This window comes from Bufo gargarizans, chromosome 4, assembly GCF_014858855.1.
Source record: "Bufo gargarizans isolate SCDJY-AF-19 chromosome 4, ASM1485885v1, whole genome shotgun sequence".
Classification (NCBI taxonomy): domain Eukaryota; kingdom Metazoa; phylum Chordata; class Amphibia; order Anura; family Bufonidae; genus Bufo; species Bufo gargarizans.
In genome coordinates this window covers 476,401,259-476,426,358 of record NC_058083.1, presented here as the reverse complement: position 1 = coordinate 476,426,358, position 25,100 = coordinate 476,401,259, and the positions used below count along the sequence as shown (strand labels likewise).

Below are 25,100 nucleotides of genomic sequence, written 5' to 3'. Positions count from 1 at the left end.
GTAGGTGGGCTCTGTGTATGGCTATGCCGTACGTGCTCTGTGGTCGTCTTTACTGAGGCGCAGGGCGTGGTCACAGTATCTGAGGGTGGGGCTTACGTACTTCCTCCTTCAGCCATTACCTACAATTAGACAAGTGAGGGCTATGCAATATCGTTTATATCAGAAACACATGCCAACAACAAAAATGGCGTCCAACGCCTCATTTCACCCCCCCACTTTTGAATGGGACAGCCGGCTTCCTGTCTGCACTGTCCAATCACCGTCACCGCTCGCCCACTCGCTCCACAGGCGTCTGAGGCGGCTCCTTGATTGGCTGGTGGGGCGGAGGCTGCGGGCGACTCTTCAGGTCACGTGGCCCTCACTTACCGGAGGAGAAGGAGAAGTAGTAGTAGGTGTCGGGCGGGGGGGACGCACTTCCGGTTTTTCGCCAGTCATTCAGAGAGAGCTTGGCGGCTCCGGCGGAGGGAGGCACCGATATGGACAGCCAAGGCAGGAAGGTGGTGGTGTGCGACAACGGAACAGGGGTGAGTCGTTCATACCCGGGTACACACTGGGCGTTGGTTGTCACCACCCTCTCTCTGAGAGGCTCACTCCCCCACAATCAGTGGCCATCTGCAGCAGCGCCCGCATACCAGGCTGTGCCTGTCACTGTGCCCTGTATACTCCTCCTCATGACATACACAGCAGAAGCCTAATCCAGGGTCTGTCTCATAGGAAGCCCCAGCATCTGAGGGAGGAACCGCGGTGCCCTGGTGAACCCCTTTAAATGACAGAGCATGCAGACCCCTGGATTTGAGCCCCTGGCCCCTGACTTCTGTGTGCCTCTGCCTTGATGTAATGCTTTTATGCCTGATCATGGTGTATTGCAGGCGTCTATGGCGGTCTAGCGTATATACACGCCGTGCATCCCTGTCGTTTGTTGCATTTCATTCATTTCTGGGATGTTTCGAGGTTTCTTACAGTGCTCTGGCTGCTGAGGGGTTAATGTCTTCCTGCCTGTCCCCGCCTGCTGGAGAGGGAGGGGATCTGCAGGCCCCAGCCTGATCAAAGGGAGCTGCATACCTTGACATGCGTCGAGGTGGCGGCGAAATATGGGATTGTTTTTTGTATCTATTTTTGGACCGGGGCGATCACACCGACGGAGCGAGGGCCGATTTAATTGTGCCTTGGCGATCGATGGCCGCTGTCAGATTTTACGTCAGTTCTCCGGGTCCTCGCCCTCCTCCGAGGCTTGTCACCCAGCTTTCCGAGATCACGGATTGACACCTCAATGGCTGGTTAGCTCTGTCGATCAGGAGTCTAGGAAAGCTGAGTGGCGGCCTATGTGGTTTGTAGGATACTGGTTGAATTGCTGGAGGAGATGCAGTACCGTGCGTGGCCTGTAGACAAGGGTGGTGCAGTTTCTTGGGAGTAAATCTCTTCTGATGCTTCGTGGCCGCTATTTCTGTGGTCACCCGGCTGGAGAGGACTCTGAACGTTCTTCCTGAACTATCTGATAACTCTTAGGGTTCTTGATGGGATGTCTGCTCATTGTGGGATGGGGGGGACTGGCGCTCGCTCCGCAGGACTTGGCTGCCGCTCTGTTAGGTACAATGACAGGAAGAGGCTTGATGGGCGCTGTAGATAAGAGAACGCTATGGGCTGTGTCATCTGAGGACTTTCAGGGGGATTTTCACACCGTTTTTTCATGTGCTTTTTTTTTACCAGAAAAATGTTGCGGCCAGATTGATTAATTCAAGTAAACTCGCTGGAGAAAAAAGGATTTACATTTTTTATTTTTTCCCCCCTAATCTCTGGGTAAAGCATTAGGTTTCCTGGGAAAAACTCCAGAAAAAGGACGTGTAGAAAAAACACTTGAACATGGTTAAAATAAATAAAACCTAGAGAAATCCTGATGGTTCTCGTTTTGTTTCTTAGTCTGGATGCTGATACTTAGAAATTTGCTTCTGGGTCCCTAAAGTAATGTGCCCGCGCAGCAGAAGCACTCCGACCACGGCCCGCCTGTAACGCGCGTGGGTGTGCAGAGGTAAAGACTGGCCTTCCTCTGTCCCTAGGGCCTTGTCCACATTTCTGTTTTCCACTGACATGTGCGGTCAGCATTTTCCACAGATGGCGCACGAATGTGTCTGGGTCAGTAAAGCAATCTGAGACGTGCACTACTTTGGTCCTTGATGAGGGCCAAACGCGCACTTTGAAGTCTATGGATCCGTGAAAATCAAAGACACAGTTGCGGATGGCGTTTTGTGTTTGGTCTGTTTTTCGGTGACCGCTGATTTCAGATGTTCTGGAAAGTAATTTTCAGCTGAGCAGTGTCCATGGAATATGGCTGACACACGGAGCGCAAAAAACGGACAGATTCTTCACGGATAGAGCACGGGTGAATTTTTTTTTTTTTTTTTTTTTTTTTTTTTACGGTTGAACGAGGCCTACCTCTGGACATTCAAGTTAGATTGAAGGGGTTGTCTGGGTTCAGAGCTGAAGCTCCCCGTCACTCATTTACTTTGTACGAGTGGAGCTTCCCCCTGCCTTGCACTCCATTGTTTACTGCCGGTGACCTACTCGGCTTTTTCTCTGTATGCTAGGTGGAGGCTTCCGCCTAGCAGTGAGCATGGTGACCTCACTGGCACTAGCCTGTGAAACAGCCGAGGGCAGCGCTAAAGAGCGCCCATTTGTGCGAGTGGCGTCACCGGGCTCGCTGCCAGGTGGAAGTGTCTGCCTAGCATACCCATGTGAAGCCTGGTACATTGCTGGTAGTAAAGAAGAAGCCCTTGCCCTGCGTGATGCAGCGAAAGACAAGGGGGAACATCGGAGCAAGAAGTGCTCCACTCAGACATGGTAAATGAGTGAAGAAGAGGTTAAGTCCGGGTTCAGCTCTGAACCCGGACACCCCCTTTAAGTTCTTATCAAGATATCCTGCCCATGTCTCTGTACACATGCACACTGGCCTCGGCCTAGCATGCGTGTGTCCTGAACTGAGAGGGGAGTAAGCTGCTGGAAGTATTATATCTTCTAGATCAGGCATGCTCAACCTGCGGCCCTCCAGCTGTTGTAAAACTACAACTCCCACCATGACCTGCCGTAGGCTGTCCGGGCATGCTGGGAGTTGAAGTTTTGCAACAGCTGGAGGGCAGCAATGGGTTTTCTTCCCCGACCTGTCCCAGCAGAGTAGACTTGGTAGACCCCCATACACATTAGATGCCAATCCCTTTGAAATCGACATCTATCTAATGAGGGTGCAAATATCATATGTAGTAATGTGTCATTCCTGTGGGTGCCGTGTTATAGGGAAGGGTTTATTAAAGGGGTTGTCCGGTTTCAGGAGGATCCGGCACAATGCTCTGGTTCTCTCAGCCAGGCTCCATTAGGCTGCAGCGTGGACGTCATATTGACAATACCCAACTGCAGCCAATCGCTGTCCTCTTCATGTTCACCGCTGAGGTCAGGAGAAGAAATCCGAAGGGTTAGGCCCCATTCACACGTCCGTAAAAGGGTCCGCACCTGTTCCTTCTCTATGTGCGGACCCATTCCTTCTTTATGGGTCCGGACATGAAGCAGAGAGCACACTATGTGCTCTCCGCTTCCGCATTTGCGGAGCGCGGCCCCGAACTTCCGGTCCGCAGCTCCGCAAAAGATAGAACATGTCCTATTCTTGTCCGCAGCTGCAGACAAGAATAGGCATTTCCATAGGGGGTGCCGGTTCACAACACACCACGGACGTGTGAATGGACCCTTAGCCTCTGATTTCTGCCGTGAATTACATGGGGTAAACATCTGTGTGAACATGCCTCCCCCCCCCCCCCCCCCCATGTCCGTTCCTTTTTTTTGCGGCTTGTACGCAGAACCCTTCACTTCAATTGGGCCTGAAAAATGGAAATGACCCTGTGTGCATTCAATGTCCATTTTGCCAAAAAATAGAACCTGCCCTATTATTGTCCGCATTACCAGGATAAGACTGTTCTATTAGGGGCCGGCTGTTCCGTTCTGCGGAATGGTCACGGCCGGTATCCGTATCTCTATGGCTAGGCTACTGTGAAGGCCTCATGCTTACGGCTGTAAGTGTTCTGCAGCTTGCAAATCTTGGATCCTCAGAACACGGATCCCAGCTGTGAGCATGACCCCCCCCCCCCTTTCCAGAAAAAAGTCCTATTATTGTCCTCAAAATGGACATGTTTTGTTTCGTTGTGGGGAATGGACATTCGTGTACTGTCTGGTCTGCATCTTTCTCGGCCCCATTGAGATGAATGGGTCCACATCCAATTCGCAGAAAACGCGGTTTGGACGCTGTGTGCATGAGGTCTAAAGCTAAGATTCTCCACCATTTCCTGTAGCAACCAGCAGGATCGGTGCTGAGTGATACAATGTATTTACCCAATGATTTTATGATCTTGTAAATGGCTGTTCAAAGGTGAGCATGAACTTTAAAGAGGACCCGTCCCCTCTCCTGACATGTCTGTTTTAGTAACTCCTTGCGCGCCCAATGTAATTCTAGGGCACCTGTTCTTACGACTCTGTTGGGGGATCCCTTTATTTCTGCGAGAAGTTATGAATTGCTAGCAGATTGCAATGTAGGTCCAGATGGGTGTTACCAGTAGGGGGGGGGGGGTGTCCTTGTACAGTCTGACGCTACCCATTCAGTGTTGCCAGTGTCAGACTGTGCAGGGACCCCCCCACCCCAACTGGTAACACCCAACTGGAAATTCATTGCATATGCTAGTAACTTATAGTAGGAAGGCATGTCCTAAAGTTATAAGAAAAGATGCTCCAGAATTGTTATTTCTTGGAGAATGCAAGTAGTTATTAAGACATGGCAGGAGAGGTCGGGGGCACTCTTTAAGGCTCCTTCCCCTTTAGTAGTTGGTTACGTTTTGACCTGCGTATGCGTGACACTTCCGGATTATTGTATGAGTGCAGAGAACGGGCACCGCTTAGTAATATGCCCCCTGATGAGTACAGCGTGAAGTTCTGATTATGACTGCGTTTCCTTTCGGTTTACGCTGCGCCGCGCAGAGAAACGACAAGGAGACTATACAGCGAACCCTTCCTGTCTGCCCCAGTTCCTTTCTTTTACCATTTCATCTCCACTTCCTTTTCGGACTTGGCGACTCTTGTTCCTTGTCAGTTAGGGGAAATGCGGTGACAAAGAGGAACTGGATTCACGTAGCATGTCGCTCGTGTGAAGGAAAAGGCCATTGTGCAGTATACAAGGATTCGCCTTTGTCCTTCTGCCGCCAGCCCCTCGTACCCCTGAAGCTCCACGGTCTGTATTATTGGGAACTTCCTGCTGTCAATGACTCGGACTGAGTGTACCCTATACATCACCATTTAGTCGCTTTTAATTTCCTCATTGACTTATGTTGATTAAAAATTAAAAAACAAAACTGAACGCCCTGACCGCACCTGGTGCCCATGGGTTTCACGTGGTCTGCGGGTCGGTATTTACTCCTGAAAAGTTTCCTCAGCACGTGGATGAGATTTATTAAACTCTATCTACTTGGCTAATACACTATGGGGGAGATTTACCACGACAGCACTGCCGGAGGATGCACCTAATGTATAATGGGGCGCAGGCCTCGTCATAAATTTGGCGCATCCTCCAGCAGTCCGTGTGCCTAAACAGAAATCGGAGCTGCCGTAGATTTCTGGCTTCATTTGTGCCAGAAATGTGGCACAAAATTCATCCCTGTTGTTAGCCATGCCCCTATCCAACCCTTAGCCTGCGCCCCTTTTGGAAAAGTGTCGAGGGTAGTTTAAAAAGTTGATGACGCAGCATTTTCTTCTCCATTGCGAAGAAAATATCCCTACTTTCACATTTGCGTTAACAAGTCTGAGAGGTTGTTCCAGTCAAGGAATCCAGTGGATCCGGCAAAGCTGGATAATTTGGCGCACTGTTGGAGCCCATAAACTATAATGGGATTGGCGGGGATCCAGGCGCTTTCCAGTGAAATATTTTCTTTCGGCCAGATAAATAGTTGTGCATACACCTGCCAAAACCCGCCATTTATGTGGTTAGATCTCCCGCCGAATCCCATTATAGTCAAAGGGGTGCCGAATTATTCAGCGATGCCGGATCGGTGAACTTCGGCAGGATGTGTCCCTGCCAGATTTCTAAACGCACACGTAAACGTACCGTAAGGAGTGACCTGTCACTTCCTGACACGGATCATGTGCTGGGTAGCCAGCCCCTCTTTAGGATGCTAAATCCGCAGCATGCAAAACCACAAACCCGCTGCGGAAATCGGAGGCTCGGCCACAGATTCCACTACAGTTATGTGAAGTACTTTTACAACTTACCCTTTAAAGGGGTCATCCCCTTATTTTATATTGATAACCTATCGTCAGGATAGGTCATTAATATCAGTACGTCGGGGGTCTGACTCCCGGCACCATTGCCGATCAGCTCTTTGAAGGGAAGGCCGCACTTGGAAGGAGACTTCTCGTAGAAATGAATGGGACGAGCAGGGAAACAATTAGGAGAAGGCTGCACTCATCGGAGCGCGGCCTTGTCTTCAAACAGCTGATCGGTTGGACCCCTACTGATCTGATATAAATCGTCAATATACCGTAAATAAAGTCAGCAGCCCCTTTAAATTTCCTTCTGTGTCTAAGGGCTCATTCAGATGGCTGTATGTACGGGTCCTCATCTGGAATGGGTTTGGACCCATTCATTTCAATACCCCGCAAATAATGTAGAGCATATAGAGCGGACAAGAAAAGGCATTTCTGTATAGCGCTGGCTCTGCGTTCCCCAAAATACGCCTGAATGAGCCTGGCATGGACGGATGGAATATACCAAGAGAACAAGGCCTTAGACCTTCATTACCTGGGATATAAAGCTTAACCTGGCTGCTTAGTAATGTGTTGCTGAAATTTCCGGGTTGAAAATGACCAGGTACGATGCCAAGTGTAATGATAGTGTATGCTGCGCCAAAACCCCTGTGTACGTACGTTAAAGGGCTTGTCCAGGATTAGGAAAACATGGCTGCTTTCTTAGAACAGCACCATCCCTCTCCATGGGTTGTATGGTCTTACAGCTCAGCTCTATTGGAGTCAATTGGCTGAACTGCAATACAGCGCACAGCCTGTGGGCGCGGGTGGTGCTATTTTTCCATGTTTTTCTAATCCTGGACAGGCCCTTTTAAAGGGGTTGTCATCTCTGACTTTGAGTGCATATCCTAGTGACATGCCATCAGTCAGATAGGTGCGGGTCCCTCCTCTGAGACCCGCAGCCATCTCAAACGGGCCCCCTAAAGTGAAGGAGAGTGTACTGTGCATGCGCAGTGTGCTCTCCATTCATTTCTATGGGAGTTCTGAAAATAGCTGAGGCAGCATGTTCAGCTATTTTCAAATGCCCCATACAAATGAACTGAGAGTGCTGGGTGAGCTTGGCCACCGCTCCACTCACTTCTGTGGCATTGCCTAGAGATGGCCGATACAAGGGTTGTCTGAGATTTTGATTCCGATCAGCTGTTTGAAGAGACAGCGATGCTTTTCGTAGGCCAGTGATGTCGCCTTCATTGGTCCAGTGGCCTGGCCGCGGCTCTGTCCCATCAAAGTAAATGGGGTTGAGCTGCAATGCCGAGCACAACCACTAGTCTTTGGATGGCGCTGTGCTTACAGCCTCCTCAGACTGCTGATCGGCTGGGCTGCTGAGTTGGATCCCCTTCACTGATATTGATGACTTCAGATGAAACATCCGAAGTCTATTCTCATAAAACTTCGTCCCAATACTGTACGCTCGCTCCGTACAGTATTGGAACAAAGCTTTATGCAAATTGACTTCGGATGTTTGAATGTTTCGCCCAAAGTCGATTCGCTCATCCCTATTGATGACCTGTCCTGGGGGTCAATATTAAACACCCAGAAAACCCCTTAAATGTTTGACTTGTTACTGTAACCGCTATGACAATGCTGCACTTACATCTCTCTGGCAATGCGTTGCTTCCTGAACCTGTGTTTTATTAATATCCATTTACGTTAGTTCTTTTGGCCTTGTCCAGAGTTTGACACAAACTCCAGGCCCCTGTAGACAATAGGGGAACGGACATCTAATGTATGTGCTGCACCATCCTAATTCCTCGGATCTGCGCTGGTCCAGTTTTTGGTCCGTCCTTAGTACATACAATAACCTACACAGGGCTCTGAGTCAGTAGGAACTCTGGCTTCAAAATACAAATATTATATGTTGTATATTATTAAAATTGTGTAATTTATTAATTACATGGCTTGTTGTATAATTACTATAACTTAGGAAAGTTTTACATGTTTATTTATATTTAATATTCTGTCAATCTATAGATATTTATTATAATAATAAAAAATGGTCAGAGTGTAGAAATATAGAGGAGGTTTGGCTTACTGACCCCACTGGTCTGGATGTCCTGGTCACTATGTACTTAAAGGGATTGTCTCACTTCAGCAAATGGCATGTATCATGTAGAGCAGTCATGCTCAACCTGCAGCCCTCCAGCTGTTGTAAAACTACAACTCCCACAATGCCCTGCTGTAGGCTGTTCGGGCATGCTGGGAGTTGTAGTTTTGCAAAAGCTGGAGGACCGCAGGTTGAGCATGCCTGATGTAGAGCATGGATCAGCAACCTCCAGCTGTTCTGAAACTACAACTCCTAGCATGCTCAATTCACTTCTATAGGAGCTGCAAGAACAGCCAAGCAAGTGTGCATGCTGGGAGTTGTAGTTTGACAACAGCTGGAGCGCCGAAGGTTGCTGTCCCCTGATGTAGAGGAAGTTAAAGGGAACCTGTCACCGGGATTTTGTGTATAGAGCTGAGGACATGGGCTGCTAGATGGCCGCTAGCACATCCACAATATCCAGTCCCCATAGCTCTGTGTGCTTTTATTGTGTAAAAAAAAACCGATTTGATACATATGCAAATTAACCTGAGATGAGTCCTGTCCCTGACTCATCTCACATACAGGACTCATCTCAGGTTAATTTGCATATGTATCAAATCGTTTTTTTTTTTTTTTACACAATGAAAGCACACAGAGCTATGAAGACTGGGTATTGCAGATGTGCTAGCGGCCATCTAGCAACCCATGTCCTCAGCTCTATACACACAATCCCGGTGACAGGTTCCCTTTAATACGAGGCACTTACTAATGTAGTGTTGTTATCCATATTGCCTCTTTGCTGGCCGGATTTATTTTTCCATTCCACAGCAGTGGTTGTGCTTGCTCGCTATAGGAAAAAGGACTAGTCTGTGCGGTCCCACGATCCCGGCCGGTGCTTTTTCTTTTACAGTGTGCATGCACAACCACCACTGATGGATTGTAGGGTGGCCATCACCATGGAAACGAGCAGTGTATGTGATGGAAAAATGAATCCAGCCAGTAAAGGAGGCAATATGGACAATCGGACTACATTAGTAATTAACTTTTTCTACATGATAAACGCCATTTGCTTAAGTGACAACCCCTTTAAGGTACTTTTACACCATTTAGAGATTGATGGCCTATCCCATGGATAAACCATCATTATTATACTGCTGTGGGGGCTGACACCCCGCGATCAGCTGTTCAGCGTTTGCTTAGTGTCAGAACTGCCCTTCTGAGCAGTTCTGACATCTCATGCTCCGATGCGCTCCCGTACCCTGCGCTAGATAGCGCAGGGCACAGGCTCTTTTGTTTTTAATAACACACTGCCGGGCGGTAACTTCCGCCTGGCAGTGTGTTCGGTGACGTCACCGGCTCTGAGGGGCGGGCTTTAGCTCTGCCCTAGCCGTTTTACTGGCTAGGGCAGAGCCAAATCCCGCCCATCAGTGCCGGTGACGTCACCGGGGTTCCTGTAAGCCCCATGGAGAGCCCGGTACGTCACCGGAACTCTGAAAAATGCCTTTGCCCTGCGCGATTTAGCGCAGCGCAAAGGAGAGCATCGGAGCATGAACTGCTCCAATGCTCATGTCAGGGGGGCTGCCGGGGTGAAAATGGAGGGATGTCCGGGTTCAGCTCTGAACCTGGACAACCCCTTTAATGGCCTGTCCTGCTGTTTGTTCTCTTCCTTGTTTCGCTGTCCACCTCTGTAACATCGCTGAGGTGGTCGCACATGTTCAGCTTCATCCTTTATCTGCCACCAGCCATATCTACTGTTGCAGTTGCAACTGAGAGTTGCAGCAGAAAGGGCACACCCCCTGTGCTGTGATAGGGAAAGGACACATCCTCTGAACTGCCAGCTTGAAATCTAGCTGAGCAATGAATGGAGAGATCTCTGGATCCATGTGAGGTGCAGGGCTGTCAGATTGTCATGTCAGGATTTTTTAAAATTTTTTTTACATTTAGGAACGGAGGCCCTGTTCTCGTGATCAGTGGAGGTCCCACTTGTAGGACCACCACCAGTCTGATAGTTACCCCTATGCAGTGGATAGGGGATAACTTTCTATAAGGCCTCTTGCACACGACTGTATGGCTTTTTCAGTATTTGGCGGTCCGCAAAAAACGGATCCGGAAAAAAATATGCATGATGTCCGTGTGCATTCCTTTTTTTACGGAACAGCTACTATCCTTGTCCGTTATGCGGACAATAATAGGACATGTTCTATCTTTGAATGGAAAAACAGAAGGCATACGGAGTACCTTCCGTTTTTTTTTTTTTTCCTGCGGATCAATTGAAATTAATGGTTCCGTAAACGGGGGAAAAAAAGTTTGTGTGCAAGTGGCCTAACCGGAATACTCCTTTAAGGTTCATAATCGTATGCATGGTAAGCAGTCGGTGACAGTAAGGCCTCTTTGTCTGTAAGCTGCATGAAAGCAGTTTTCAGTTTTTATTTTTTCCTCTTTTTTTTTTTTAGCTGATGGAAACAGTTGACTCATCTTTCCTGTCCAGAACTTCAGCAGATTTGCAATTTCCCTTAGGATTCTCTGTGCTTCTTGGTCTAGTACTTGATGGTCTCCTGCCAGCCCGAAGTAACCCATTCCATCTGAGTTTGGCAAAAGTCCCACATTGTAAATAGAGTCTGAAAACCACAAGTATTTCTGGACATCTGGCTGCTCCGCTCTGCTGTCTGATGTACAGACTCCCGGATCCAACTCTACTTTTATTAACAGACACTTTCACAACAAATCTGGATCATCTCTTTCTAGACCTCTGCATTGTTGTCCCTCTTCCCTCTGTTATTCCTCTTTGAAATTTATTATAAAATGTACAAGAGGATGTAACCATTCCACAACTGTCAGCACTCATTGGACAGTGACCGTGTACAGGGACACGCCCCCAACTGGTAACACCCAGTTCTCAATGGCTCCTATTGACCGCATTGGCCGGGATGCCATCAGCAAGTAGTCTAACAGAACCAGAAGGTGGGCATAGGAGAAACACTTAATGTGTTGCAAAATGATTATATCTATGCTTGGAAGTTACCCTAAGGCCCTGTTCAGTATTTGAATTCTGTCAAATACTGTATATACAGTTAATGTATCACACGACATATACCTTACGCACCCATGCAAAAATGTATTGGGTAGATGTGTGCGGTATACACTTTTGCATGGAAGAGAATAGCCTACTATACTGTAAGTCTAATAGAGCGGACTTTTGGCCTCTATCGGGTGACTGGAGCCCTGTGAATCTGACTAATGCATGGCTTGAGTGACCCTCTGGTTCAAGCAAAAAAAATCACATTAACTGGGGAAAAACAGAACGCTTATCTGGTCCCCGCATTTTCATCGCTGTAGCTGCAGATCCACCAGGCTCCTCTTCTGCCATCCAAGATGGCCACCCCACATCTCCGAGTGCCTGGTGACACTTCCTGACACCCTTGGATTGGACAGCCTGGGCCACCGATGCACAGGCAGATGTGGTCGCCTTGGATGGCAAAAGAAGTGGTTGGGAATTGGTGGATCTGCAAAAAAATAAATAAAAATGAGGGCAAAAAGGCAACTGTTCTTCTGTTCACTCCCCAGTTAATTGTGATTTTTTTATTTATTTATTTTTTTAATATTTTTTTGGGATCCGCAGGGTCGCTTTAAGGGTATGGTTACACAGCGACATGTGTTGCAGAAAAGTCGAGCGACACAAAAGGCTTTCATAAGGACTGAACATTATATTGAAGAGATTACCTGAGGGCCGCTGGCTGCTTCTAGAGCGGTGTAGTCCTGTACCTAGTTAAATACAGCCTTAAAAATAATAGAGAATAGAAATTAGATCAGTATTTACCAACTTCCTGGTGGACTTTGACTTGCCGTCTAGTCTAGACAAGCAGAGCTGCAGGGTAAAGCATGAGGGAGGGACAGAACAGCTCCTTGAGCTTGTGATACGACAGGAGTTAAATTTCAGACTTCCCAACGTAGTCATATGGGTTGTCCAGGATTAGAAAAACATAGCTACTTTCCTCCAAAAACAGCGCCGCACCTGTTTATGGGTTGTCTTGGGCATTGAGGTGAGTGGTGCCACAAGTCCTGCTACCAGCTGATTGGTGGGTGGTGCCAGGTGCCGTTATCTGTTATTGATTACCTTTTCTAAGGCCTCTTTCACACTGGTGAGATTTCCACGCGGGTGCAATGCGGGAGTTGAACGCATTGCACCCGCACCTATTCATTTCTATGGGGCTGTACACATGAGCGGTGATTTTCACGAATCACTTGTGCGTTCCGTGAAAATCGCAGCATGCTCTACTTTGTGCGTTTTTCACGCAACACAGGCCCTATAGAAGTAAATGAGGCTGCTGAAAAATCGCAAGCATCCGCAAGTGCGGATGCGGTGCAATATTTTTTTTATTTATTTTTTTCTATTTTTTTTTATTTTTTTTTCACGCACTGTTGCTAGGAGACGATTGGGATGGGGACCCGATCATTATTATTTTCCCTTATAACATGGTAATAAGGGAAACTAACAGCATTCTTAATACAGAATACTTAGTGAAATAGTGATGGAGGGGTAAAAAAATAATAATAATTTAACTTGCCTTAAACCACTTGTTCGCGCAGCCGGCTTCTCTTCTGTCTTCATCTTTGGTGTGCAGTAGTGTCCACAGGTCCTTTTCCTACTGCACAGCAAAGATGAAGACAGAAGAGAAGCCGGCTGCGGGAACAAGTGGTTTAAGGCAAGTTAAATTATTATTATTTTTTACCCCTCCATCACTATTTTACTATGCATTCTGTATTAAGAATGTATTATTTTCCCTTATAACATGGTTATAAGGGAAAATAATACAATCTACAGAACACCTAACCCAAACCCGAACTTCTGTGAAGAAGTTCGGGTTTGGGTACCAAACATGCCGATTTTTCTCACGCGCGTGCAAAACGCATTAAAATGTTTTGCACTCGCGTGGAAAAATCGTGCATTTTCCCGCGACGCACCCGCATCTTATCCGGCCCAAAACTATGACACCCGTGTGAAAGAGGCCTAAGGCTTTTCACTCTTCAGTGTTTGCTCAGTGATTTCTATCAGTGATTGTGAGCCAGAAGCAGAGTCTGCACAGAGAAAAGAGTAGGTTTACAACGCCGTTTAACCGATCCAGCAGAAGAGTGTGCCGGAGTTCACTGGATCCAGCCTTGCCATATACTGCTGTTCAGCACTGGACCCCATTGACTATAATTTGGATCCTTCAGGGATCTGTCCGGTTTTCACTTGGACAATAAGCAGAAGCTGTCAACATCTGTATGTCCGCGCCGAGGTCCCGCCAAAAAACCGGAACATGTCCTCTACTCTACTTGCCCGTTTTGCAGACAAGGATAAGCCATTTCTATTGAAGAAAAGAAAATGTCTGGTGTTTTGCAAATCCACGGTTTGCAGACTGCAAAACAGTCGTGTGCATGAGGCCTTTCTTAGGCTGCAGTGACAGTCACGTTTTTCTTGGGTGACATACCTGTACAATAGGGGTACGTCGCAGCCCTCCATCAGGGGTGGTTGACAGGAGCTTTCTGGCATATGCGTGAAACGGAGGATGAAATCATGATGTGAACATAGCTTTAGGCTACTTTCACACTGGCGTTTTGGTTTCCGTTTGTAAGATCCGTTCAGCGATCTCACAAGCGGTCCAAAACGGATCAGTTTTGCCCTTAATACATTCTGAATGGATAAGGATCCGCTCAGAATGCATCAGTTTGGCTCCGTTCAGTCTCCATTCCGCTTTGGAAGCAGAGACCAAAACGATGCTTGCAGCGCTTTGGTGTCCGTCTGACGAAACTTGGCCAAACGGATCCGTCCTGACACACAATGTAAGTCAACGGGGACGGATCTGTTTTTCACGGACACAATCTGGCACAATAGAAACCGGATCCGTCCCCCATTGACTTTCAATGGTGTTCAAGACTGATCCGTCTTGGCTATGTTTCAGATAATACAACCACATGCATCTGTTCAGAACGGATTCATTATCTGAATGGATCCGTCTGAGCAGATCCATGACGGATCCGCACCAAAGGCGAGTGTGAAAGTAGCCTTAGGAATAAGAGAATCAAAATAGAGCAGCACAGGAGCCCTGCATGTCCATTACTAGAAATGTACAGGTGTGTAAGTGATCTCAGTCCATGGTCACACCTGAGCAGCGCCCCCACCCCCAGGACGCGGGCAGGTATGCCTGGAATGAGCCAATATGCTCTTTATCTTATCTCATGTAAGGCTGCCTCCCGGATTTCTTGGGAACAGGTTAACCTTGTCCACAGAGCACTTTACACACCTTCATTCTCTGCTGTAAAATGGCCGGACCCGGCCGAAAGGTGGTTCAGTTCCTCATTGACCCCACAATGAGGGGCGATCACCTCCTGATGAAGGAACATCACATGAATCCTGTGATCCTGAAGTCTCTGCGGTGCCTTCAGGGCGGCTTTTGTGTTACGTCCTCCTGGTGACCACAAGCGCTGCACCTCCCCCATGCTGAGCCGCTTACGGCCCGGGTGATATCACTCTTAGTAATTTCCGTCCCTCAAACCCTTTCTTCCTCTTTCTTTTTTTTTTTCAGTCCAAGCTTCAAAAAAAACCATCAACATTTATAAAAGTTGCTGAAGCCTCTTAGGGCAGTTCCACACATGTTGTATTACGGGCACATTTTTGCTCCCATGTTGTGCCTGGGTGTTTGTGCCCAAAACTACAGGGCGGCATCTTTAAGGTACAGCTGTCCTTTTAAACAAACCTTTTTAATATTTGGGGGTCTGAGTGCTGTGTCTCCCACCAATGGCGAAAATGAAGCATCCACACACAGCGCTGTGTGTCCTCACAGTATCAGGCTCAATAGAAAGTCTATGGGACTGTGTGAGCGCTTCTTTCAACTGTGGGGGTCTCAGCACTCGGACCCCCCACCAATCAAAACCTTGAAAATGTCACTATGACCTATCAAAAGTTAGTTTTAAAGTACAGGTACACTGTAAAAAAAATTATAAAGAAAAAAAATCCTTAAAGGGTTTCTACCACTTGCTTTGCACCCATTTCGTTTTCAGACACTAGCGATCCGCTAGTGTCTGATGTACAATACAAGCTAAGTATTATCTTATTCTCGGGCCGTTTTGTTTAAAAAAGCACTTTTATATTTATGCAAATGAGCCTCTAGGTGCTATGTGGGCGTCTTTCCAGCACCTAGAGGCTCCGTCTACCTTCCTAAACTGCCGCCCAGCTCGTCGCTCCAGACCGCCCTTCTCCTAGTGAATTCGATCCTCCCCCTTTCCACCGCAGGCGCAGTGGAAATATCTGAGCAGGGAGCGCTCAGACATTTCCACTGCGCCGAATGCAGAGACGGACGGCGCAGGCGCGAGATTTCTGACGCCAGAAGCAGGGGGAGGATCGAATTCACTAGAAGGGCGGTCTGGAGCGACGAGCTGGGCGGCAGTTTAGGAAGGTAGACGGAGCCTCTAGGTGCTGGAAAGACGCCCACATAGCCCCTAGAGGCTCATTTGCATAAATTAAAAGTGCTTTTTTAAACAAAACGGCCGGACAGAATAATATAATACTTAGCTTGTATTGTACATCAGACACTAGCGGATCGCTAGTGTCTGAAAACGAAATGGGTGCAAAGCAAGTGGTAGAAACCCTTTAAACTTACCTTCCCGAGCTGACTTTCCATCCTTTTCACCAGAACATTGAGGGGCTAATCGTATCTTCTCAAATGTCTGTTTTGTAAACGTCTTGGAACTCTGCGCGATGTGATTCCTCAGTTATCCCTCCTGGAAACCATTAAAAGTAGCGGGTTACCATTATCCTTGTCATTTGGGTTAATCCCGTAACACGGTGCTGACGGTATCAGGGGAAGTAGTAGTACTTGCCAACTCTCCTGGAACAACTGGGAGGCTCTTGAGGGGAAAAAAAAAGGGGGGGGGGGGACCTTCCAGAATAGTTGGTAGATCTCCCTGGTGCCACAGAAGCCTTCTAGGAACCTCCTGTAAAAACAAGCTTAACTATTTGTGGTGCTGAGAGGCCATGTCCTCAGGCCCAGCGTCCAAATACACATTGAGGTGCGGCAGAATATGGTCTTGTCTTTGGCTTCACGTGGGGGGGGGTCTGTCACCTGGGACCCCCACATATCAGCTGTTTTGAGAAGGTATTGGCGCTCCTGAGTGCCGCGGCCTTCTCGTAGCTTACCAATCGCACTGCCGTACGTTGTATAGTGGCTGTCCTTGGTATCGTGCTCAGCCCCATTCGCTTCTATGTGGCTGAGCTGCTCTTAGGCCACGTGACCGATAAACATGTCGTCACTGGCCTAGGAAAAGCAGATAGAAGGCCGCGGCGCTCACAGGAGCTAATCGTCAGGGGTCCCGGGTGTCAGACCCCCGCCAATCAGATACTGATTACTTATCCTGAGGATGGGCCATCGGTATAAAAATGTCAGAAAACGCCTTTAATGAAAGTTGGCAAGTATGAGGAATGCCCAGTTGTCAAGTTTTAGAAATACATTTCCAGAAGGAATAACGGAGATATGGCACAAAGTTCTCAGACGAGATATTCTGAAATTGTCATCTCATGCGGAATTCACACATTACTAACATGCTTAAAGGGGCTGTCCAGGATTTTCCCATTGATGGCCTACTCTCATGAGAGGCCATGAATATCTGATTGGTGTGGATCGCACACTCATCCACATTGCTTCATCCATTGTGTAGTGGCTGGGAGTGGTTACTGCAGTGCTGCTCCCATTCACTTCGATGGGAATATCGCTGCAGTAATCGGCTCTGTCCACTGTGCAGCTGATTGGCGGGGTATCTCGCCCCCACCACTCGGGTATTGGTGACCTGTGCTGGCGATAGACCATCAATGGTAAAGGCGTCAGCAATATAGGAAACTGGCCATCCCCTTTGCGGGTCCATTAAAATACGGGCCCTGGCCGTTCTGGCACCACATCATGGATGCAGACCCTTTCACTTGAGTGGGTCCGCAATCCGGAAGGTGGGTGCGGAACAGAGACACAGAACCCTACAGAAGCACTACGGAGTGTTTCCGTGGGGTTTCTGTCCGTGCCTCTGCACCGCAAAAAAGTAGTGCATACACAGTCAAGTGAATGGGTCCGCGATCCACATGCAGCAGCCCCATGGTCGGTGCCCGTGCATTGTGGACCTCACATTGTGGTCCACAGCACTGGCCCGGCAAGCACACGGTCGTGTGCATGAGCCCTTAAGAGGATACTCTTACCTCCAAAAACATACTGATGGTAAATTGGCCCTAGTATTTGTCTTAGATGAGGAACTAAGATTGTGAGCCCAGAGGGCTATATATTAGTGAGGAGGACACTATTCAATACATATATGCCAGTGAGGAGTACTGTATGCGGTGCGCGTATACCGGGGAGGAGGACTGTATGCCGTAGGTGCGCGTATACCGGGGAGGAGGACTGTATGCCGTAGGTGCGCGTATACCGGGGAGGAGGACTGTATGCCGTAGGTGCGCGTATACCGGGGAGGAGGACTGTATGCCGTAGGTGCGCGTATACCGGGCAGGAGGACTGTATGCCGTAGGTGCGCGTATACCGGGCAGGAGGACTGTATGCCGTAGGTGCGCGTATACCGGGCAGGAGGACTGTATGCCGTAGGTGCGCGTATACCGGGCAGGAGGACTGTATGCCGTAGGTGCGCGTATACCGGGCAGGAGGACTGTATGCCGTAGGTGCGCGTATACCGGGCAGGAGGACTGTATGCCGTAGGTGCGCGTATACCGGGCAGGAGGACTGTATGCCGTAGGTGCGCGTATACCGGGCAGGAGGACTGTATGCCGTAGGTGCGCGTATACCGGGGAGGAGGACTGTATGCCGTAGGTGCGCGTATACCGGGGAGGAGGACTGTATGCCGTAGGTGCGCGTATACCGGGGAGGAGGACTGTATGCCGTAGGTGCGCGTATACCGGGGAGGAGGACTGTATGCCGTAGGTGCGCGTATACCGGGGAGGAGGACTGTATGCATTTGCAGACAGTCTGAACACATCTCTGACAAGGCGACTGGATCATCTTACCTCGTTGAGACATGTTCAGGTAGGTTCTTGTGGAATGTGTGCACATCAGGTTCTGCTTGACCTCACGTTGCTGGTTTGACGTGTTTTTTTTTTTTCTCCTAGTGACGCTTTAGCTTCCATATCTTGGTAAAGCTAGGTATTTTTTTATATCCAGTGCGATGGTTAGTGCATTGGTTCTTGGGGTGCGTCCACACTGGATATGTTGTGCTGCAGAAAATCCACATCAAAATCGTAATGAGTTACATGTAGGTTTTTGCTGTAGAATTGCCATAGGTTTCACCATATGCATAGAAAAAGACGAAATCCGCACCACATGTGATTCAGGTCTGGTAATGCTCCCCTACCTGGCCGATCCTGGAAAACGCTTTAGACTTTCCGCGTGCAATTGCACAGGTGTGCACCAGTTTTTATCCGGCCTTAACCCGGCGCTCATGCCGGAAACTGTCCAGAACCCGCTATAGTCAATGTGGTCTGGCAGTGAGTGGCAGCATCCAGCTCGGCCGGACGCTGGGAACTGCCTGCCCGGCTAGTTCCACACCTGTGGTACAGCTTACGTCAGTAAAAGGGAGGCATAGACAATGGTGCAAATTACGACAAATCAGACTTCTTCAAAACTGACTTATTTGCGCTGCCCTTACGTTGGTCTGTCTGGTATAATCCTCATCCTTAGACTTCATGCATACAACCATTTGTTTTTTGCGGTCTGCAAAACATGGACCCCGGTCATGTGTATGGCGACCCCAGTCATGTGTCTGGCACTATTGTATATTTAAGTCCTGTAGAAATGTACTAACCTTGTCTACATAATGGACACGAATAGGACGTGTCCTATTTTTTGCGGGCAGAACAGTCAAACGGATGCGGACAGTACGCGATGTGCTGTCTGCATCTTTTGTGTTCTCATTGAAATATATAAAAAAAAGGAATGTATATGGACTGAAAATATGGTTGTGTGCCTGAGGCCCTATAGTCCTAAATACAGAGGGTTTATATCTGTGTGACACTTAGGCGTCATGCACACAACCATGGTTTAGACTACTTTCACACTTGCGTGGGTTAATTCCGGTATCGAGATCCGGAAGAGGATCTCTATACTGGAATTAAACGGATCCATTTTGATTTTGCACATCAGGATGCATCCGTTCCGTTAGGATGCGGTTGTGTGAAATCAAAACGGGGGGGAAAAAAAAACTGATCCGTCACTAAATATATTGAAAGTCAATGGGTGACGGATATGGTTTTTAGGCTCCTAAACAAAAAAAATAAAAAATTCCGTCACCATTGACTTGGGCCTCTTGCACACGAACGTATTTTCATTCCGTGTCTTTTTTTATTAATTTTTTATTTTTTGAGGACCGTATACGGAACCTTTCATTTCAATGGGTCTGCCAAAAACAACGAAAGGTACTCCATGTGCATTCCGTTTCCATATTTCCGTTCCGCAATGTCCAATTATTGTCCGAATTACGGACAAGGATAGTACTGTTCTTTTAGGGGCCATCGGACCGCAAAATGCATACGATCGTGTGCAAGAGGCCTCACAATGTTTTCAGTGCCGCATCTGTTTTTATGACCAGACGCAAAACCGCAGCTTGCAGCGGTTTTCTGTCCGGTCACAAAACCGAATGCTAGCAGAACGGAAGACATTAGAATGCATGAGAACTAAACGGAAGCTTTTTTTTTTTTTTTTTTTTCGGTATTAAGATCCTCTGCCGGATCTCAATACCGGAAAATAGCAATGCAAGTGTGAAAGTAGTCTTAGGCTACTTTCACCTCATCGTTTTTCATTCAGGTTCTGAGATCCTGCACACTCAACACCTGAAAAAGGCTACATGCACACGACCGTTGTGTGTTTTGCTGTCCGCAAATGGGGAACCGCAAAACACGGATGGCATCCGTGTGCATTCCGCCATTTGCGGACGGCATGGACAGCTATTGATTGCCTATTCTTGTCCTCAAAACGGACAAGAATAGGACAGGTTTTATTTTGTTTGCCACCACGGAACAGAGCAACTGATGCGGACAGCACACAGAGTGCTGTCCACATCTTTTGCGGCCCCATTGAAGTGAATGGGTCCGCACCCGAGCGGCAAAAACTGCTGCTTGGATGCGGACCAAAACAACGGTCGTGTGCATGTAGCCTAAAACGCTTCTATTTCATTTAATACATCCAGACGCATCCGTTTCTTTTGGATCCTGTTGTATTGGGCTACTTTCACACTTGCGTTTGGTGCGGATCCGTCATGAAGCAGCGTTTTGGTTTCCGCCTCCAAAGCGGAATGGAGATGGAATGGAGGCAAACTGATGCATTCTGAGCGGATCCTTTTCCATTCAGTATGCATTAGGGCAAAACTGATCCGTTTTGGACCGTTTGTGAGAGCCCTGAACGGATATCACAAACGGAAACCAAAACGCCAGTGTGAAAGTAGCCTTAAATAGAAACTGAACAAACCGGAACACCATTGACTTTTTGTGTCTGGTCAGAAAAACGGAACAAACTGGCAGGGAATGCATCCTAATCTGGTTTGTTCTGTTCATTGACAGTGAATAGGGACAACACGGAATCGTTTTGCCCCAGTTGTGAGTTTCTCTGCAGGATCTCCAAACCGGAATGCAAAACGTACATGTGAACGTAGCCTTACTCTGCTCTCCTCATTGACAACAATGAGCCGGTATGTGAACGGGGGTCGGGAGGAATAACTGTCTGCAAAACAGGCCTTCTAACATGGCCACCGTTGGGGTAGAGTAGGGGACGTGAGTGCAGGGTCTGTACTGACCTGAGCAGCCCCAGCACTCGGGCGAATACATTTTACCCACGTGTACAATTGCACAGGTGTGCACTGTGCACCAGTTTTTATCCGGCCGCAACCCGCCGCTTATTCCGGAAACTGACCAGATCCCATGATAGTCTTTTAAATTCAAGATAGGATTTTGTGCTGTTGATATGATCATTTAAATTCACAAAACATTCAATGACTGCAAGCGGAGATCTTGAGAATGACAAGACAGTAAAATAAAACTACAGCATGATTAAAAGTTCTATATAATCCTAGAAAATGTTGACTCCATGTTCTAAGTGGTGGGTGTTTATGTGCACAGGACAGCCCTGTACCCTGGGAAGCCTGGTTATTGTGTGGCGTGAAAGTCCTCTGCTGCGTTATTTGAATGGAACAATGCTCAGTACTCTGCCTCTTCATTATGGGCAGCCGGCATGGTTTTCAGCTAAAATGTGCAGTAACTCGGTAATTGTGCTGTGCATGACTCAATAGGAAGTGGAACATGTCTATATAAGGTCTATATACTGCGCCTCATGCTCTGTGTACATTGTGGAAACGGAAAATGCAGATGTCGCTGCTCCAGAGACTATACAAGCCGGGGAGTCTGCACTAGTCTAGGCCCAAATATCTGCTTGTACTTGTGGTTCCAACATGTGCTTACTGGTACAGGGCCGGCCAGTTGACCTTGCAGTATAGTGCACCCCTGCCTATCGGATCCATAAACCTCCAGGCGGTTTTTCGTGTGACGGTCCTGCTGCGTCCGAATGACTTATTCGTTGTGGCAGCATTTTACAGCTTTACACTTCTAGTCACATAAGACACAGGTCCATTAAGTTCATCCCATCTCCATCAATTATACTCCATTAGTGGCTAGATTAATTATAACCCGCGGTCATATGACATTAGATAAGCCTCTAAGGCTCTTCTAAATGTCGTCCTAATATCGGCCTTTCCCACCTCCTAAGGTGCAGGATTATATGGATGAACTACTCAAAATGCAGAGAGCGCCTTCCGATGTCTAAATCTCCTTTCCTGCACCCATCGCGGATCTCCTGTAGAGTACTCAGATATGCAAAGAACTATCTCCCAAGAAAGAGAACCATCTTGCTAGCACCACCCATTGGAAGTGGCTTCCTCCGAGTCAAGATCCAACTTTGTAAGAAGCCTTGGGATTTGACCAGGCCAGATCTCATCTGTATACAGCTGTTTCCACTTCCAATAGGTGGCGCTAGCGACATGGCTCTCTTTGCATATTCTTTTCCCATGGAGCATTACCAATAAGACTCCGTACAGGACTGGTCGGAGATAAAGCACCCTGTCTAAGTAGAGTACACGGGAAAGATAAATCAGGTGGCAGTTCCTTGTAGTGACTATACATACAGTATTATATGCATTAAGAGTTGTCCGCTTTTTTATATTGATGACCTACCCTTGGGTGAGCAGGTAAACGCAGAACAGAAGGCAGCGCTTGTATGAGCGCGGGGGTGCAGGCAGTTGGTCCCCGCCAATCAGCTGTTTGAAGAGAACACGGCGCTCATACAAGCGCTGCCTTCTCATTGTGTACCTGCTCGCAATTGCAGCGGTGAGCAGTGTAAATACTCTCTTGTGGGGTGGCTCTCATCTGTTCAAGTAAATGGGAAGAAGTTGTCCCATTTAAAGGGAGTCTGTCAGCAGATTTACCCCTTTTTTAACAGTTGCCATACCGCTGTAGCCGCAACACAGATTATTAACACGGTACCTTTATATGCTTTGGTGGACTTTTAAATATGCCAAAAACGAACTTTGATGAGGGCTCGCAAGTGCCCAGGGCGGAGTCCACCGTGTTGGAGCCCAGGCAGCTCTGCCTCTTCGGCTCTTATCCCCGCCCAGCCTCCTCCTCTGCCCGCCTATCTGTTGTCTCTCCCCCTCAGCGAGATCCCGCGCCGACGCGATGACTTCCTTGGTCGGGGCATGCGCATAAGCTACTGCGATGCCGTGTCAGCAATGGGCATGGCAGTGCGCATGTCCCGGCCAAGGAAGTCATCGCGTCGGCGCGGGATCTCGCTGAGGGGGAGAGACAACAGATAGGCGGGCAGAGGAGGAGGCTGGGCGGGGATAAGAGCCGAAGAGGCAGAGCTGCCTGGGCTCCAACCCGGTGGACTCCGCCCTGGGCACTTGCGAGCCCTCATCAAAGTTCGTTTTTGGCATATTTAAAAGTCCACCAAAGCATATAAAGGTACCGTGTTAATCATCTGTGTTGCGGCTACAGCGGAATGGCAACTGTTAAAAAGGGGTAAATCTGCTGACAGACTCCCTTTAAGTGAATGGGGTGGCTGAGATGTAATTACACTGCTCACCGCTACTCTTGTGACTTCGAGCAGGTGACCAATGCAGAGAAGGCCGTGCTTGTATGAGCACTGTGTTCTCCTCAAACAACTGATTGGCGGGAGTTGGTCCCTGACTCTCTGATTCTGATGACCTATCCTGAGGGTAGGTCATTTGACAACCCCTTTAACACCTTCAAGCCATTCATTGTAAATGTATGTCATGAGCAGGAAGGTGTTCCCGCAAAATGACGTACATGCGCAGTATGTTAAGGTAACACACATGGGAGCGGTGATTTTTATTTTATTTTTTATTTATCCTTGGGGGGGGGGGGGGGGGGGGGGGATAAAATGTGCAGTGTAAGTTGATCTGCTGTCTGGATTTTTAATCCTCATCTGCCATGCAGCTGTATCCTTTCCTTCAAAACCACAGAATACGATGGTCCCCCGTTATAAGTCTGTGGGGTGTGTCCTGACTTATCTTTCTTGTGACTGATTTGTATTGCGTCATGGTTTCCATTATAAGCAGAAATCTTTATGCAGATGTAACCATGGGCCAAGTGGTAAGATCCCCCGGTAAGAAGCGACTATTACTTTTCTGCTTTGATTCCTGACATTTGGGATATTTTGTAACAATTCTGTATTTTTCTTTCTTTTTTTTTTTCTGTTCCAGTTTGTGAAATGTGGCTACGCGGGCTCCAACTTCCCAGAGCACATTTTCCCAGCTCTGGTCGGGCGACCTGTTATCCGTTCTACTGCCAAAGTGGGAAACATAGAGATCAAGGTAACTATTCCACCGACGAGCATGACTAAAACTTCAGGTACTCCACTGTGATAATGAGATGTAGCAGAACGGCTTCCAAGTTGTGTCAGTACCCAGCGATATCTTATTGTGCTGCAGAGCTGAAAGCTAAGGCCTCTTTCACACGGGCGTTGCAGGAAAATGTGCGGGAACACATGATTTTTCCGTGCGAGTGCAAAACATTGTAATGCGTTTTGCACTCGCATGAGAAAAATCGCGCATGTTTGGCATCTGTGTTCTGTAGATTGTATTATTTTCCCTTTTATAACATGGTTATAGGGGAAAATAATAGCATTCTGAATACAGAATGCATATTAAAATAGCGCTGGAGGGGTTAAAAATAAAAAATAATTTCTCTCCTTAATCCACTTGATCGCGCAGCCGGCATCTCCTTCTGTCTTCATCTTAGCTGTGTGCAATAACAGGACCTGTGGTGATGTCACTCTGGTCATCACATGATCTTTTACCATGGTGATGGATCATGTGATGACCGGAGTGATGTCACCACATGTCCTGTTCCTGCACAAAGCAAAGAAAGAAGACAGAAGAGATGCCGGCTGCGCGATCAAGTGGATTAAGGCGAGTTAAATTATTTATTTATTTTTAACCCCTCCAGTGCTATTTTACTATGCATTCTGTATTCAGAATGCTATTTTCCCTTATAACCATTTTATAAGGGAAAATAATAATGATCGGGTCTCCATCCTGATCGTCTCCTAGCAACCATGCGTGAAAATCGCAGCGCATCCGCACTTGCTTGCGATTTTCACTCAGCCCCATTCATTTCTATGGGGCCTGCATTGCGTGGAAAACGCACAAAGAGGAGCATGCTGCGATT

The 25,100-nt window shown here is 47.8% G+C and overlaps 1 protein-coding gene across 2 annotated transcripts in view; it reads left to right on the top strand.

Moving 5' to 3' along the window:
* Positions 1-331: 331 nt before the first annotated feature.
* The window catches only part of ACTR2 (actin related protein 2), a 48,067-nt gene continuing 23,298 nt past the window's right edge, over positions 332-25,100 (top strand). Inside the window, exons 1-2 of one of the 2 annotated variants that reach the window (XM_044288750.1) lie at positions 332-524; positions 24,134-24,244. In XM_044288750.1, coding sequence (XP_044144685.1) covers positions 477-524; positions 24,134-24,244 — 159 coding nt within the window. In that variant the 5' untranslated portion in view covers positions 332-476. The remainder of the gene's footprint in view (positions 525-24,133; positions 24,245-25,100) is intronic. The other variant, XM_044288751.1, reaches the window with a different exon arrangement.